Raw genomic sequence first — 18,538 nt, 5'->3', positions numbered from 1 at the left:
GCTCTCGGGCAGGGAACGAGTTTTCCTTTCAGGAGCTGCATTTCTGGGGTTAATGAGCTGCCTTCCATCCATCCCAGCTTGTGCCCTGTCCCCTCCCGCTCTCAGTCCTGCCCTGCCCTGCCCTGCCCTCCGTTCCCAGGCGGGGCTGTGTTGGAGCTCTGCTCATCCCCAGCTCCCTGGCTGCCCCTCGGGGCTGGCTCAGCTCTTACCCCAGCTCTTGTATTCCCCTAAGGCCTGCCTCAATCAGAACTGCCTAAAAAGCATCACACATCACTCATCAAGGGGCAGCACAGTGGATCATGATAGAGTTTTAAAGGGTGTTTGTAGCCAGATTTAGTTTTTCGCAGTAAGCATCCCTGGAAAAAAGCAGAGGTAGAGGAGCTGTATTGAGAAACAGAGCTCAGATCTCAACCATGTCAAAGATTGGAGTTTCATTTGATTTCTGGGCTATGGGAAAGGCAAAATACTTTTTTTTTTTTCCCCTTCTTTTTCTTTTTCTCTTTTCTCCTCTGACCTCCCCCAATACTGTTAATACAGAAGGGAAGGCTGAACTGCATTGCAACTGGCAGTGTGTACATAGATTGACAGGGTAATTATTGATGTAGACAGTGGTGGGATGGGAGGTTTGACAGGACAATGTTGTACATCACTCTCTTTCAGACCAGCTCTAGAAACAATAGAATTTAAAGACGATGTTATGTTGAGGGTAAAAAAAGGCAGAGTATTTTTTTTCTGACCTTCTTAAAGTCATGTCATTGTTGAATTTTTTTTTAAGCTTTACTTTTGATTGAGCATGAAAAATGCCTCTCACAAAAGGGAATATTTAATAGCTTTTCTATTAGAAAACTATCTCTAAAGAAAATGTTGAGTCCTGGGTTTTGCTGGCAGGCCTGGATGTTTGCTAACTACCAAAGTCAACTGTCAGTTTATTATGGAACTGTTTGAGATCAGCAGTGCTCATTGCTGCTTTACTCCTGCCAGGAGCAGGTTCTTCTTCAGCTGTTCTGGTTTCTTACTATGATGTCTGGAATTTTCCCTGTGGTTTTTAGTGGTATATTCTTGCCTCTGTGCCAAGCTAAGGGCATGACCAACTGATCCTTGAAATGAGAGAAAACCACCAGTGAAGAGAAAATAAAATTTTAAGTAGTACAAAGTTATCTGAAGAAATCTGATGTAGAAACTCAGGTTTTCAGTAGCCAGAATAATGTCTTAGAGACACAACTCCTCTAGAAGGCAAGTTCTGCTCTGGTTTAGAGGAGGAGCAGAGAGAAAGGCAAGAGGATCTGGTGGTTGCACAAGGAGGGACCATGTTATGGTTTTAAATAGCTCTCCATTTCAAGTCCAGGGTAAATTATGGATTTTTCTCTTCCATCAAGAAGACATGCAGAGGGCCAAAGTTGGTAGAAATAGAGGGGGAAAGTTGGCAGATGGCCTCTGATTTGAGTTTATCAAAATCCCCTTTTTGTTCCTCTAAACAATGAGGGCTGTGCTTCACTGTCATTAAGCAGGGCTGTCACTACAGGGCTGTCTTCATTTCTTGTTTGGATTAATCTGAGTGAATGTTTCTCGTGACCATATGGCTGTGGTGTCAGGAAAGATGAGAAACTGGCATTCAGAGGTGGCACGTGGCTCCTGGGCTCTCCCATGGCTGCACACTGTGCAATAATTGCAGTCATGCTTTGCTCAGCCGGAGCTGGACTGCACCAGCCTCATCCTGCTGCTCACATTTCTGCCTTGCCCTGTGGAGTGGAGCTCAGCCCTGCAGCAGGTCACACACAGCTGTGGACCATGGCTCCTGTGTGTGTTGTGCTGTCCAGAACCTGTGGAAAGTGGTAGCGGGAATGGAGTTGGGATGCCAGGGTTATCCTGTGTCTCATTCAGGTTTATGGAAGGGTTTGTGCATCCCTGAGCAAAGCCGTGCTCGAGGCATCGACATCAGAGCCAGCAGGGCCCTGCTGATCATGCAGAGAGGGCCAAGGACTGGCCTTGAGGGATTGGGACAGTATCTGTGCAACTGTTCCACTTCCCCTGCAAAGGCAGCTTTTGTCTCAAGCTGCTTGGGCATAAAAGCTGCTTTAGGGAATGAACTTCTGCAATGAACTCTCATGTGTGCAGTGGCAGGTAAGGAAATGCAGCTTGTTCAGGAGCAGAAAGCCCTCACTGTATCATGTGCATCTCTCTCATGCCTAATAACCTGTCATGGTCTCTTAGAAACTGGATTCTCTGTGCACAACCAGACTTGACAGTGGGGGAATGTCACAGTGTATTCTACAGACACCAGTTAAAAACCACTGTTGTTTTACAAGCACTAGATGGTTAAAAAATGGAATTTAATGAGGATCAGCAGCCTATATCCTCACTGCTGTTAAACATCTGAACTTTGCAAATTCTGAAATTTCGGAAGTATGACTATGAGGAACAGTTTAAAGGCAATTAAAAAGCTTTCTGATTCCTACTGAAAGTATCACAACTTTCCTGCAGGTTGAGACCAAGGAGGATCATGTAATCACCCAGTTTGACCTCCTGTTTACCATGGGCCATTGACCTAGACTTGGATTTACCCAGAACAAGCCAACTGACTTGAATTTAAGGACTTCATTTCTCAGCAGCAGGGCCTGTTGGGCATATCAAGTAGAGAACAGAAGTGCCATCAGAACAGTATGTGGAGAAGCTCTGAGATGAATTAGGTGAGATGTGCTCAGATGACTGCAGCAAAAGAGCATTTGCTGTGTTTACAGGAATACAAAATCAGCTGAAGTCCTGCCAGTCAGACTGAGGGAAGGAAATGCTTTTTGTAGCCAAGTTTGATGTTAGATTTGATTTTTGAAGTGGATGAGTAAGACGTAGCAATCAGGAATCAAAGATAATGTGGTGCACTGGGAGCCCAAGAGCAGCAGTCCTTTCTGTGCAGCTTGCTGTCCTGGGCTGGGACAGAATTCAGGATTCCAAGGGTGCCAGGATGGCTCTGAACCTGGGCTCTTCCTGACCCGTGCAGGTGGCTCACACTGTGAGACATGGAGCTTAGCTAAAACCTGGTGCCATTTGTCTTCAGCCTGCTACAGAGATCTCTTATGTCCTTGCACCATGCTCAAATACGGTTTATATCACCTGTTACAACTATTGGCATGATACCAGAGAATCATTTTCTTACTTGAGGTTGTTTGTAGTGTCTGTGCTTTTGGAACACACTTCTCCTATAAAAGTTACCTCACTGCTATTCTGACAGTGAATCTCTATTTCAGTAATTAGAATTAGTCCTGGGATTTTGAATTCCTGATTATTTCACTCTGGTAATCACCAATGTGCTAATCTGCACAAAGTGAGGTACCTGCTACCTATCTCTTTTAGACAGGCTGAACCCTTTGTGTGCTAAGCTTATTTTCTCCCTCCAGTTTCAAGGTAGAGGAGTTGGAGACTCATCAGAGACTCCTAATACAAGGAGGAGCCCTTCTTATAAGCACACAAGAATGGAATTAATAAGGACTATACTGTGCAGTGCAATAGAGGGAAATCTGTGCAAATCCTCTACTGTTCCCCTGGGAACTTCTGAACATAAGTCATCATCAAACAAATCACACCACTGAATCTATTTATCAGATGTATCAATTGTTAATACTGTTCCTGACATTTTACAGTATAGTTCTCAGTCACCTTTCCTAATCTGTCTTTTGAGCTGCTTAATTGATGTTGAAAGTTGAAAGGCAGTGCCCGTAAGTTAATTATCTTTTTGTGCAGGACGAATAGATTTTTTACTGTTTCTGTGCCTTTGCATGGTGCCACAAAGGCTATGGCACATCAGCCTGTACTCACCCACTCACAAATGTAGTCAGGCAGCATCAGTTGAAGCTCCCAGCCCTGGGAACTGGTGCTGTCAGCCTGCCCCAGTTTGACCAAACTGAGTTTCCTGTGGGAGCAGATGGATGGGGCTGCTTCTGTCAACAGAGGCGTCATTGCTGGTGGGTTGGTCTCATTCCAACTCTCACTGCTGTAATCTTAATTCACTTAAGCCACTAATCATGACATTTGCTTTGGCCTGGGCTGTTTTCAGCTGAAATTGCAGAGTTGCCTGTATTTTCTCAGAGATCTCAAGTGCATGTGAAATACAGATATGGTGAGCAGCCCAAGTACTGCTGCTGGACTGGCTTTTGCAGAAGTCACAAGTTCATGTAAGCCTTGCTGTCCCAGCAGGCTGAGGCTTGTACTGTGCTGCTTTACATGACAGAAGGTTCAGTGCAGCTCCTGACCTTGGTGGGAGCATTCCCCAGTGTGTTCTGTCTCTGTGTGCTGCTGATGCCCAGATCCAAACTCAGGCACCCAGCAAAGGCTGAGGGCTGGGGGATCCCTGTGTGCTCACAGGGCTCTGTGCACCAGGGCCAGAGAATTCCCAGGACGTGGGAATCACCCACCATGGATGTTGCTGTCCCCACACAAACACTGCTGATCACAGCGTGTCACAAGGAGGGCATCAGGGAGATCAGGTATATCAAATATGATATAACACACCTTAGAAAATCACACCCAGAATCTGATGAGTCTTGAAGGGTTGAGACACATCAAAGAAAAGTTAAATAAACAACAGTGACCTGTCCTGAGCTGCAGTGAGCTGTGGTCAATGGGGCACAGGCTCCTCACAGCCACCCACAGCTGGGAGAAGGGCCAAGAGCAGGAAAGTACCAGTCAGATACAGCTTCAGCTGTGACGATATTTTAAGTCAGAAGATGGATTTACACTGTGTTTCTTATGCACCTTAAATACATCAAAGGGAAACTTTGGGTTTTAAGTCAGTGGTAAGTGTAGATAGGGATATAAATTCATATACACACACATATATATAAAGAACAATATATGCCAACTTGTGACTGAGATTTTTTCTGAATCACAAATCTTCAGTGATTGAGAACTCTGAGTTCTGAATTTCCCTAAGCAATCTCTGCCTGTCAGCTCCCCTCCTCTCTGCAGAACAGTTGCTCATTTACCAGTTTGGCTTGTTTACTCTGGAAATAATCTGGATTCTAGTCCTGTACTTGGGTAGGTATGAACACTTATTTTGTTCTTGGTACATCTCTGGGGCAGTTCTGCCAGTTGTGACAAAAGAAGATTTAAGGGCAGTGTTTGAGAAGGGGAGATCCCTGTTAAAAAAACGTTCCTTTAAAAAAAAACCCTGACAACTAAACTATTGCTGGGGGAAAGAGAGAGGTAAGAATTTTTAATTCCATAATAAAAGTAGTGGAAATATTTGTGGGAACAGTTCGTTGACATGGCAGAAAATAATTAAACTATTTTTAGTATTGAGTTTTCACTGTTGTAGAAAAAAATGTCTTGGGTAGGAGCTTCTGAAGAACCACAAGGGGCAGTCTGGAGAGGATGGGGAGTTATTTCAGCAGAGATAGAGATGCTGTTCAGACCTGTAAGATGATGTATTTCCACAAAGGGCATTCTTTTCAGTCTGCTGATGAAAAGTCTTGTGGGTTTCCCACCAGCAGAAGCTGCTTAATTGCATTTTGTGTATGCTCTTAGAGTACCTGTTTGGTGAGAACCTGACAAATGGTCTTCTGAAAGTAAATCAATTTTGTTTTCTTGGGCTTTCTTGAATATACATGATGTCCGGAGCCTGAAAAGCACAGCAGTGGCACAAGAGGAAGCAAACAGTGGGGCGCCAGTCAGGCTCTGTGGGGCTCTGAAAGACTTTGTAGCCTCCTGTAAAGAGAAAGAAGAATGTGCCATTGGCGGTAGTGAGTAAATGGAACCTTCTTGTCTTCTTTGCTCTTGTCTCCTTATAAATAAACCATTGTTGTCCATCCTTGGCATTTGCAGTTCATTGTGATAAATTGGTCTTGATGTGTCTGACATTTCAACCAAGTTGTTTAATGGTGCTTTTCTGAAAAGGCAGATCTTGCTATAAGTTGTATTGGTCCAGAATGCATCCAGGGTAAGAGCACTCACCATTCCACACAGCCTAACCCATTCCTTTCTGCCTGCACAAAGAGGGAAGGAGGGAGTAAAACATTTTGGTCACGTCAGCCCAAGGGGCCTGGGTTTGTGTAAGCCGTGCACAGAAACAGAAATGTTCAGTCTGGGCTGCAGTTGCTGAAAGCCTCTTTAATAGTGTGGACAACAACATGGACCCCACTTGCATCTGCAGCCTCTGGGGGGGAGAGGGGAGGAAAACACCCAGCTTGCTGGAAATGCAGGTGTGTTTCCACCAAAGGTTTGCTTTGAGTGTTGTGCAAGATCCCCTCTCTGTTAGCTGCCAGTGCTTACAAGTCATTGGCTTCCATGAAACAATTGCTTGGGTGCAGAAACCACTGGAACACAGAGATTTGATGAACTGTGACCAGCAGCAGCTTCTATTGCTGCATCCCTGAAAGTTCAAGCTTTGATTTACATATTTTAGATGTCTGTAATTATTCTGTCAGGGAGATGACTAACACAGAGGTTGCTTTCCATAAATAGGAGCCTTCTGTTCATACCTTTCCAAACCTTTCAGCTTCCCAAAACTATTAAGCATCTGCCCACAGCAGCCAAGCAAAAGTAATTCCCATAATTTAAACTGTGACCAGTAAATAACCTTTTTGCTGGTTAATGATCCCACTGTGTGCTGATACCATTTTATGATTATATTTTACCTTCTTCAAAATCAGGTGTGTGGAACATGTTCTTACCTGTCTTGACCTGCTTGGTTCTCAGTGGAGATTTACAGTGAGGATGGAAGACCTGGTTCTACTTGGCATCAAAACAAATTCTCTTTTCCATCACCATTGCCAGAGCAATGTTTAGAACAATTTTTGGGGGATGTGGACCAAGAACCTGATTAACAAATGTCTCTGTGACATTTTGGTATCCCAGTTTTCCCAGTATGCCAATGCAATCCAAACCTCAGTGTAGTTGGGCAGTACAAAACCTGCAGCTCAGAGGGGACACAGGACCTGGCCTGAGTTGGCAAATATACTGATCATGGTTGGGTCTTGTTGGAGAGCCTTTCCAATGTTTTTTATTACTAATTTGCTGGAAAAATAATCCCAAAGCCTAAGTAAGGATCCTTTTTCCTCCCCCCTGTAACCATGCAACATTGATAAATGTTATTTAGGTATGCAGCAAGCAAATTTCAACAGAAATGCTGTCATGCCTCAGGGTTATAAAACTCCATTACATCTGTTATTAACTGTCTGTCTGTGGCAGGACCTAATTTTTCTTGATGTATTGGTTGCCCACAGCTTCTCAAAACTGCTTCTTCTAGCACTTGAAGGCGCTAAGGCAGAAATGCAGGGATTAAATGGCTCTGCTCTCCAAGTGGCTGATTGATGCTTTGGGGCTGTAGGATGCCCTTTCACTGCCTCCTTGTGTAGGTGGAAGGGGAGGTATAATTTTCATCCTCTCAGCACTTGGGAAGCTGATTGACTTTGTGTAAATACCTTTACCAGGGCAGGGTAATGTGAAGGTTTGAATTTAGAATCTGGGTTCCCACCTGCTCAGTAGACCTGCAGCCATACACAGCATTATTATCATTAATACCAATGGAAGAAATATTTGAATATATTGAAATATTTGAATATAATTTTTTGATGAAAGAAATCAATCTGTTTAATAAGCAAATCCTGCCAAACTGGATGATGATTCCAGAATGCTAAACAATTGTTTAAATTGTGGAACATTTTGCATTTCAGCAGCCTTGTCACAATAAATGTAGATCTGTTGCTCTTTACAGTAGTATGAAGGAAAAAAAAAAGGGAATTTTAGCAATGCAAACTAGTTATGAGAGAATGAGCTTCACAGCTTACTTGGTTCCAGATAAATCTGGCAGATTCTTTTTCATAGTTGTCTTCTTGCCTGTACTGGGGTTTTGCTTCTGCAGGTCCTCCTATGTCTCCATGTCTGACATCACAATTGCCTCAATTTACGCAGTTACAGCTCAATTTGTTAAATACCTGCAAGTTCCTGCTTGTCCTTGCTGCTTTTCCCTCAGCTTTGCTGACCACAATCTGCCCAGATCATTATGTTTAGAAATTGCCTTGCCAAACCTAGCCATGCACCGTTGTACTAAAATGAGGGAATTGCTTTTTCCTGGCTTGGCTGGAGGGGTTTGTGCAGAGCTGCTGTGCTGTGTGCAGGGCAGTGACTGAGCAGCTCCAGCTCAGTGTGTTGGGCAGGGAGGCAGAGCCTGGTGCTGCCCTGAGCATCCCTCCCTGCAACAACCAGCCCCAAGTTCCCAGCTGGAATCCCTGTTGCTCTGTGGGAACAACTCTCAGTTTGTTTAGGCTGAGAGGGGCAGGAGGGGCCTCGTTCCCAGGGCAGCCTGGTTGAGGAGGCAAAGGTTCACTTGGGATTTCATTCCAGTATGGCTCAGGATTCAGCCATTCAAAGTAACTTTACCAGCATAAACAATGTTAGAAATGTTTATAAATATGTTTAACTTCTGTTTATTTCTTTGGTGTTTTTCTTCCAGCCAAACAAGTGTGTCCTCCTGAAAAAATTAGCTGTGGAGACTTAAGCAACAAATGCATCCCGCTGTCCTGGAGGTGTGATGGGCAGAAGGACTGTGAAAGTGGAATTGATGAGGCTGGTTGCACTCCTGGTGAGTTCATACAGATACAACATCTCCATGTAGGATATAAAAGTCCTGGAGTGACTCTTACAAATGGCATGGAAAGGGATGGATTTTCCTGCCAGCAAACTCACTCTGCTTTGCAGTGCTGAGTGGTGACTTCTAGAACCAGGGAGGAAAGGAGGATTCTCCCGTTGGGGCTGGCTGGAGAATGCATGAACTCTCTGAAGAATTAAGTATTATTATTAGGTTCAACACCCAGGTGATATGGAAAGGAGTTAAATAAGGTTCAAATCTTCCTCTGTGATAGCTCAGCAGGTTCCTGCTGTCCTGTGCAGAGTGGGGACAGACTCAGGCTGGCTTCTGCTGGGGTAGAATAGATAGGCCTGGACATTGATGGCTTGTTGGTTTCACTGGACAGAGAGAGAATGATGTACTCTGTACCCATAACTGTTTTAAATTCAGTCCCTAAATGGCCATTGCCTTTTATTGGGCCTTTCTGTGCTGAATGAAAGAGCCTTTTAACAGTGTTTTCAGTCTGTGAAAACTCCTGCACTGTGTGGTCAAACTATTTCTCAGGCTGCCTTTTTGGTAGACCAAATATATTGGTTCTTTATGCTCCTTGGTGTCAAATATTCCCTTTTGAATGAATGCTTGACTCATTCTTGTGGCTCCCTTTGGTATTCCAGTTGGTTTTCCAACTTTCTTCTTACACAGACCACCAGAATTTAGGGAGTATCAGTCTTGCCAGTCTGTGCAGAAGTAAAATCACCTTTCTGATTTCTAATAGTGTTTTTATTAAATTCTTTGTGTGCAAATGACCCTAGGCTTTTAAGAAGCTTTCTAAGTTCTGTGTATTCACTCATCCCTCAATATTTCTAGTGTTGCATGTGGTATCAGCAATGTCACTTTTACTTCCAGGTTACTGGTGAAAGAGTTGAATGGTTACATTCAAGCACAAATTGAAGTTTCTTCCTTTGAAAACTGAATTTTGGGCTCTAATTCCTGCCCAGTTCATAATCACATTATGTCTTTCCTTTGAAGCTGTATAAGGAAATATATTTTACATTAACATTTTGTGGCTCTGAGTGGAGTGCTGTGGACAAATTTATTTCTTTGCAGTCAGCTTTATCAAACAAAATATTATCAAAGCTTTTACTTTTTGAGCAACTTGTTCCACTATTTAGCTCTCTTTGTAGAAGTATTTTTTCTTAGTCCTTTATTTTCTTTGTCCTTTTATTGGTTTTCCATGTGAAACTCTCTAAGTGTTTTCTCTTTAGCATGTACATTTTTTTTCTTTGAATGGGAGGCTCAAATTAGAGACAAATTCAGAAGATAATTGTAACTGCTGTTTTCCTGATATGAGTTTGTGAATTTAGAACAATTTTTCACTGGTGGCTGCCTCTCCTGATTTAATGCAGCTGCTCACACCAGTGGGAATGGTCTCACAGAGTCCTTTAAAATAGTTATATAAAAATCTACTTGAAATTGCTTTGAACTTTTTTTCCAAAGCCTTAGGTAACCCCCAAAATGCATGTAAATATGTTCTGAATGCCACATAATTTCAGCATAATGATGCTATTAATGGATTTGGAAATAGCTGAGTCTTTCTGCTCTGGATGTTTCAGCACCTTTACTTATAGTTAGCTTCCAGTTTTAGTGCATGTGCAGGTTCTTAAAAACCTTAAAAAAATGTAATCCAAGGACAAATTACCACATTTTGATGCTTGCTGGGTAACTGGTGAGAAATGAATTAGTGGCTTTCAACCAATTTCTAATGACTGAGCATTGTCCCCACACACTGGAAATCTCTGCTGAGTCTGGCTGTAGGGTGGGCATGAGGACAGGGAAAAGGCATTGACAGGTAAACCTGGAGCATCCTGGGTGGGTGCAAAGATCAAAACCTTTCAGTCCTAAAATCTCAACTCAGCATCTTTCAGAGGTCAAAACTCACTTTGAGAGAGGCACTGCTGAATGGCTGTGGTGGGAGCACTTTCAGGGAGGTTCCCTGTCAAATGAAGGTCTTTTCCTCATGGATGAGAACAATTGTGTGAGCTGTTTCACCAGGGAGCTTGTGCAGGATTGATAGCTATCCTCTCCTTATCCAAATCTGATAAACCTCACTAAGCCTATCCACTGATACTCTGTTAACATTCCCATTTCTTCTCTGGTTAGAATCCTCCTTTCTCTGTTTCCTCTTATCTCAGCAGCACACAGTATCCTGACCACTTCAGACTCCTTCTTCTCTTTGTTTTGTTAATTAAATCTCTGCACTGAGGTTTTTATTCTCATTTTATAAGAAGCTTCAGCACTGCCTGTCACAGCAGCCCCTTGGAGCACAGCACCCTGTCACAGAGGCTGCACTCCTCACAGGGCTGACCAGCCTGTCTATAAATAACACAACTTGCTGGATGAATGTTTGCAAGGGGATTTATTTGTGCTCAGAATAATTTCTGTGGTGAGAGCCTGCATGTGCAGTAAACAAGTGGATGATGACTTGAAGATGGTGTGAGTGAGGGCATCCAGAAGAAAAACCCCCTAAGCTCTTTCTAAATCCATGTTAATAAAGCTACTACTGCAACCTCATGTGACACTCCAGAAATGTTTTAACTGTGTATACTCTTGCTTTTTGATAGGAATAACTGGCTCTTGGATTTCTAATTCTTCAAGAGGATTTAATATGGAGTTTATGAACCTTATTTATGCCTGCATTTCTGCATTGGTAGTTTGTACCAGTTAGAAGATTGTGCTGGTATCCAGGAGCAGAGCTTGGTTGTGCTGAGGCTGTGCAAGAACCTGTCCCTGTGTCAGAATGTTCACAGCCCAGGTTCAGGGAGGATCTCCTGCAGGAGAGGACAGCAAAGATTATGGTGTACAATCATCCAGAACTGTAGGAACAGTGTAGGTGTGTTATGGTTCTTCCTCCTCCAGCACTTTCCTTCCCAGCTACTGCTCTAAGCCTTCTAATTTTTCCTCTCAGAATGGTATCACTGCTTTTTGAGTCCATGGGAAATGTATCCAGTGCAGACACTGGGGGACAGAGCAGCTGTTCAGAGACCTGGGGACAAAAGTAGAGAAGCTGAACAAGGAGACAATGGTGTGATTTTCACCCTGTGGAAGAACTTGTCAAGGAAGAAATGGAAACTGAAATTCTTTTACCTGCAATGGATAAAGCACCAGTGATCAGGGATCCAGATTTCTGTCTGCACAGGCTGTAGTTGCACCAGGGGTTAATTGCAGGTATTAATCCTTGCACATAGGTACTTAAGTGCCTGTCTGCTTAAATAATTGACTTCCAACAGACAGGCTGTAAGAACACTACTGACTTCCAGTGCACAAACAATTTTTGAAAATGTAAGTATTTGCCTTTTTAAAATAAGACTATATAAAAAGAAAAATCCTTTTTTTTTTCCAGTTTTTGGAGCAGAAGTAATTTGAGTCTTCACAATACCAGGTGTGTTGTAGCCACAGGTCAGGGTTAGTAGCCTTGAATCTGCTGGCTTGGAGGTGCTGGCAGCCTCCTTATTTCCCTGGTAAAGGTTTTTCTGCTCCCAGTGCACCCAACCTTTGGCACAATGGATTGGAGAAGCTTAGGACTGAGTTTAGGGAGCCTGAAAGAGAAATTAAATAGGAGAGGCTGTAATTAAAGCAACACAACTCAGGGTCCATCTGGACTTGGCTAACTACTGCAGAACTTGTTAAATCTCTGCTGAGGGAGGCAGTAAGCAGTGTTTTGTCAGCTGCTCAGGAATGCAGAGAGCACTTGAGAGAGGCTTTGGAAGAGAGGAGCTGCCATCCTGTACCAGCTGAAACAGCACTGAACCCCTTTAGTGCACACAGGGCCCTCTGAGAGGGCTCTGGGATGCTCACAGAGAACAAGGCTCTGGCCCCATCTCCTCTGGCTGTGGCACTGCTGCTCACCTGAAGCACTGCTTGCACTCCATATGGAAATTGTGTCTTGCAGATGAGCAGTTGGAAGTGCACCAGTTTCCCCTTTCCCAACAGCCAGATGCAGGGAAATGATGAATTCATTATTATATTGATAGCAGAATAAGCTGTTTATCCATGGTTTATTCTGCTGAACTCTAGCACAGAGACAGTGATCATGGGGAACTTTTGCAGGCAATGGACATTCTCACACTAACCTTGTGCAGTTGGCTGAGGTGAGAGCCAGGAATTCCTGCAGGAGCCTTATGCAGTGACAACCTTGTCACCCAGAGCATCTTCTTTTGGACCCTGGTCTTCAGGCTTGTCATTGCTGACCATGTATCTCAGAATTAGTTCTAGTTTTTCAGCCTCATGATACGATGATGTGCCAGATTAAAAGTGAACAGACTGGATAAAGGTTTTTTTAATTCTTAAGGGAAACCACAGTAAGCATAGGTGTGCTCAGCTGGAACCCTGTGTCCTTGCCATGGCACCTCACAGGCTTTCCCATGTAAATAGATCATTTACAGGATCCTCAGGTGGTGAACTTTCCACTTCTCCTGGCACAGCTCCAGGCTCATGTGTTACTCTCCAAAAAAGCAGCAGCCCCTCCCAAGTGAGGGGTCCTTTTCTTGGAAGATCCAAGTGCAGAAAACTTAGAGTCAGCTCTTGCCAGTGCCCTGGTTAACAGCCCTCAGGTCAGCTGAGAACCACTGGCTGAAGGCAGAATTTAAAGCAGGCTAAAGCTCCTCATCCCTCCAGCAGATCCACCTGGTGATGAACCAGCTGAAGGAGGGAAACTGCAAAGCTGATTTAAAGTCACCTTCCCCCACTCTGCTCCTGCACCTGTGCTCACATGAAGTGACCTTTCTATTGACAGTTAAATTGTTTTTTCATCTTTTATCATTGTCCTGTAACTATAAAGAGCATCATGTTGTCCCAGCACTCTTCTTTTTTTTGTGTAGTAGAAGGTATCTGTATTTTGCATGAGCCACACTTCCAGTGCTCCCTGCTGGGATTTGACCACACCGATCCAGTCCATTCCAGATCTCCACTGATCCTTCTGAGACCTTCTAACTTGGTGATAATGTAGCACTGATTTTATCTTTCATTGCAGTTTGATTAATGTGTGCTTTTGTCAAAGTTAGTTCTGTTCACTGCCTGTTAATGAATTAACATTCATTATGTGCTGTCCCTCAGTCAGCTCAGAGGGACATCAAAGCCAAAGGATCAGATTTTGCCATGCATTCTCCCTGAGAAACCCACCAATTTTAAAACCCATAGCATCACAGTCATGCCTGTAAAAGAAATATTTATCCCTATCATTATTCATTATTTTAGTATGTGATGAAAAGAAACATGACTGGTCTGAAATTCCTGCCATTTTATGGAGGGTAGCTGTGGCTTCAGTGTACTTGCCATGGTGGAAGAATTTACAATTCTTTCCAAGAAGGAAAAAAAGAATTGCTAGATTTAACAAATGCAAGTCCTTCATAAATAAGATAAGGTAGCACAGCAATGATATCCTCTGGGCTTTACATGATGTTTAATTACTGGACAGCTGGAGGGATTAATGCTTGTGCATTATGCCATGGCTCTCAGAAATTAAACATGTACAGCTGCCACTTTATCACTGCTTAAAGTATTAGAGCTCCTTCAAAAGCAGTAGTAATTTGCAGAAAAATCCCCATTGTTATTTAGGAAAAATCTCAGCCCATAATCATATTTGTCCTGAGTTCCTTCAGAACAAAACGGCAAGGAGGAAAAGAGATTGGGAGTTACTTTTAATTGCATGCTGACAGGAAAAGTGAAGGCAGCTGCATTTTTAATACATTGGATGCTCGTTGTAATTGAACATAATTAAACAGCGTGTGAACTTAGGTTAGAGGTAAGACAGTCATGGTGTAAATCCAGAATTAAACCCTAAAGCCATGGCCCAAGCTGTGCCAGGGCTCTACCTGCAGAGGATGAGGGCACAGTGCTTTGCCTTCCCTGCTGCTGGCCCTTGAGCTGAGCTTTATAAAGGAACACGTGTGGCTCATCTGCAAATGGAGCTTCCAGCACTGAGAGGGGCTTTGGGGGTGGCCCTGTGCTGATCCTCCTCACAGAGAAATTGTCCCTATCACTGTTCCATGAATAATTTATTCTCTAAAGCAGAGTGGATGGAAACACAATCTGAAAACAAGACAATGCAGCAGTGGAATTTCTGCTTGCTCTGAAGGAGAGAGAGGGATGAGCACACTCCCAGCCCCACGCAGACACATCCTTCACACCCCAAAGGATCACAGGGGGCTGGGAGAGGGCTGTGAAACAGCTGCTTTTGTACAAAGATTTGTGGGTAATTAAAACTAAAGCTTAATAGTGCTGGACTGCAGATACCTGTGCACACCCACACAAGCTTTGCCCTGCTGCTCTTTCTGCATTTTAGCTGGAGACATTGGCTCTGATTCTTCTTTCCAATCTCACATCATACTGGCAGAGGAGCAAGAATTGGCCTGTAATTATGTTTATCTTTTGGGTAGTCTGTCTTTCAACAGTTAGAGCTCCTAGAGTTGAAACAATCAAGGAATTACATCTCTTATTGCCAGATACAATTGTATTTCATGTCCCTGAAGTGCTTTCTTCATAAGAATGCAGCTATAATTCTGAGCCTATTCATCCAAAAAGCAAGAATCTGTTTAGTTTTATTCAGGGAAATCTTGCCAATGATGATGCTATGATGGCAGATATGTGGGTAGGAGTTGCATCCTGCAGTGGCCACCAGTACATATGTGTTACACTAATTAACAGTTCTGCTTCCTGAGCATATGATCTGAAGGCTAAACCAAAATCAGTAGCCTGAACTCAGCACAGTCCTACGCAGGAGAGGACCATGTCATGTTTGATGCAAGAGGGAAAAAAAAAAGTTGGTTTATGAGTCATATTAACAGATAAAACTAATCTGGAAGTCTGATCTTAGTGGCTGGAATATTCTTTTCGTAGAGGATGATATAAGGGTTGGATCAACTTTGCTTTCACATTGCAAAGAAATTTGTTCATTAGATAAAATGTAATGAGAAAGGTTTAGTTCACAATAAACACCACTTCATTACCCTTCTTTGTTCCAATAACTTTAAAATAATTGCTCATGTTAAGCACATGAGTCTTCATCTCAGCCCAAATCCAGGAAAGTGCTGATTTCTATTCCCAAATCAAAGAAACTGCAAGGCAAATCCTACTGCCATGGAAATCTCATTGCTGTTAATGTGAGCTCAGTCAGCACACGACCCTTACAGGTTTAATTGCAGTGAGTGTCACTCAGTGATTAAATTTTCCATTTGAGTAGAAAATCTAATCCTGTTTTTTGAGAAATGATTGCCATTCTTTGCTGGAATTGTGGGTACATAGGTACATTGCCTGCATCACAGAATAGCTGTGCCCCCTAATTATCACATAACTGCAAATAGTCAGGGGCTGGTTGTTTCCTGAACAGTCTGTCAGTCTCTCCCCCTCCCAAAATCACCACAGGGGTCTTGTGTTTATGGACTTGGTCATTATAGGATGTGCTTATATTCAGAACCCTGAATGGGGCTTCACCAAATTCTGCCAATTGCCTTGTTGCATCCTCAGTGCTTCTGTGTTCAGGTACTTCTCCCTTCAGATCAGTCTTGCAAACCATTTTATTTCAAAAGCATCTTTTAATTGTTATTGAACCTACATTCAAGCTGACTTTGGGTCACTGTGTGACATGGCTGGGTAAACTGGGGAGCTGAGAAGCAAAGCTCTGAGCTTTGTCTGCTTTGTCTGTGCTCCAGAAGAGTTAATAGTGCATGTTCCAAATGCAGGGAATGTTTACCAGTGAAGCAGACTGCAATAAGCAATATCTGCTCTTACAGACAGTTCCCATCAAGCAAAATAAATTAGTGGAAATGGAAATGTTATGGGGCACTGACCTCACTGCTTGCAATGTGAGCTCTGCTTTGTCCCTCACTGCTCAGGTGAGTTCAAACCTGTGGGTCAGCAACCTCCAGGACTCCCTGCTTAGTTATGGCAGCAACTTATAAATTACTTGACTGATTCTGGGGAAATGGCTCAGCTTTCCCACTGGTTAAACTGGAACTATCCCTGTGCTTGGAATGGGTCAGGGTAAAGAGAAAGTTTACAGTGACATGGCTGTGGAGCCATGGGCTCGGGTTCCTGCCTTTCCCCCATTTCCCAAGAATAAACCCAATTGTGCTGTTATTTGCCAATGTGATTGGAGTGTGCTTTTAGGATTCTGATGAAGTCTCTCCTGAGCTGAACATAAAGAAAACAGTGTGGAAAACAGGCAGGTCGTGTCTCTGTGTCAGCAGAATGGCAGGGAGTGGGAATCTGCCCAGTGGGTGGAAGGTGACATCCATGGATTGGCTCTTCCTGGCAAAGTGTCTGTGATTTAAACTGCACAATGGCAAAATTAAATCATGGCTGTGCAGAAAAGGCCGTGCACAGAAATCCTGTGCAGAGAATTCATAACCACAGGGAGTCCTCCTGAATCCAAGAGCTCTGTGTGTGCAGTGATGTGGGATTGGTGTGCGCTGTCCCAGGACGAAGCCCTGCTCAGGAATGCTCTGTTGTGCTTGCTGAACCTCCATATATTCCTCAGAAATACAGAATTTTGTGTGATAATATTAGAGCAGATGTTAGTTTAATGGCTGTTATCAGATGTTTCTGAGGGATATGCCAAATTGGTATAATTTGTAAAACTGCCATTTTAATAAGCAAGTCATGTCTAAGGGAATAGGCGTGAGCTTGTCCTGTACAGATTCCAATTTTCAAAGTCAGGAAAGAAATTCACCAGACACTTCACAGCACATTTGTTTTCCTGTTAAATTTTGGCTAGTACTGAACATCTCCAGTCTGATTCAGCTGATTACAATCCAGTCAGAATATAAAAGAGTAATAATAATGTGTTTATCCTCATAGGATCCCCGTGGAGTGTCTTGGATGGTCACAAAAGCAGGACAGTTTTAACCTTTGGTATTCTGATCATCCATTTTTGTCTTTCATGCTGCTTTATTTTACCCTTAAACCCTCTACACTGGATTCACTTGTTCTTATTTTGAGGTAATTTTCAGTCATTTAGCCAGAACATCTGATAAACTTCCTAACTCTTTCCTGGTTTGAAGGAAAATTGAGGAGACCACAGGTAGGAATTGCAATCTTATTGCACATACATAAAATTAATGACAGAGTGCAGAGTGTGCATAACTTTGTATAAACTGCTTCTCTCTGTAAATTGGGGGTCATAATTAATTCTATTTCCAGATAATTAAACCACTTGGAATGAATATATGTATCTCAGGAAATACATTCTAAATCACCAAATACATTTTTGAACCAACTATTATTTGTCAGCAGGGCTTTGGCATCTGGTTGCTGGGTTATAATTAACTAATACTATGCAAATAGTGCTGCAGAGAATGGGAAAATGACTGATTTGTGTTTGAGGGCAGCGTGTGACAAAGGCAGCCAGCACATGCAAATATTAATTTGCAGGAGTGCGTGAGATGGCTCCTTAGCTCCATTAGTGCCTTGAACAATATCAGGAATTACAATTCCTGCTGCAGCCTCCATCTAGAGGGGCTTTTCGGTATCAGTCACCATGGCAACAACCACTGGTGGGAGTGAGGCTGCAATTCCACTGCATTATTCCCTCCATGGGAGGCCTGTCATTTTTTCAGAGCAATGAGCTTCAAGGTCATCTTCATTTACCTCCATCTCTTTTGCTGTCCTTCCTGGAGGGCAGCTTTCCATGGGAAACTTGTCCTTCCAGGCACGAATCCGTGCTTTAAAGACTGGCATTTGACAGAAGATCTCTATGAAATATTCAGGTATTTGGTAAGCAATTGACTGCAGGCAAAATAAATAATTTAGATAGAATTAAACCTGAAAATAAATACTAGTTGAGCAAAACTAACATGCTGACAGTGCTGGTAACTGGGAGTTCCAACATAATCTACCCTGTCTGCACTCTGTGACCTCCTTATCCATGGCCCAGCTTAGAGATTGGTTCCTGTGGGCTGGGGGAGCTGGGCTTGCACTTGGGACACA

At 43.1% G+C, this 18,538-nt stretch overlaps 1 protein-coding gene across 2 annotated transcripts in view; it reads left to right on the top strand.

Moving 5' to 3' along the window:
• The window catches only part of LRP8 (LDL receptor related protein 8), a 169,880-nt gene that overhangs the window by 123,896 nt on the left and 27,446 nt on the right, over nucleotides 1-18,538 (top strand). For both annotated transcript variants that reach the window (XM_054285635.1, XM_054285634.1), the window contains exon 4: nucleotides 8,444-8,572. In XM_054285635.1, coding sequence (XP_054141610.1) covers nucleotides 8,444-8,572 — 129 coding nt within the window. The remainder of the gene's footprint in view (nucleotides 1-8,443; nucleotides 8,573-18,538) is intronic.

Source organism: Melozone crissalis, unplaced genomic scaffold, assembly GCF_028551555.1.
Source record: "Melozone crissalis strain CALT ecotype California unplaced genomic scaffold, PUWL_Pcris_2 ptg000045l_1, whole genome shotgun sequence".
NCBI lineage: Eukaryota > Metazoa > Chordata > Aves > Passeriformes > Passerellidae > Melozone > Melozone crissalis.
Note: the sequence above shows the minus strand (reverse complement) of the source record. Positions and strands in the feature narration are given on the sequence as shown.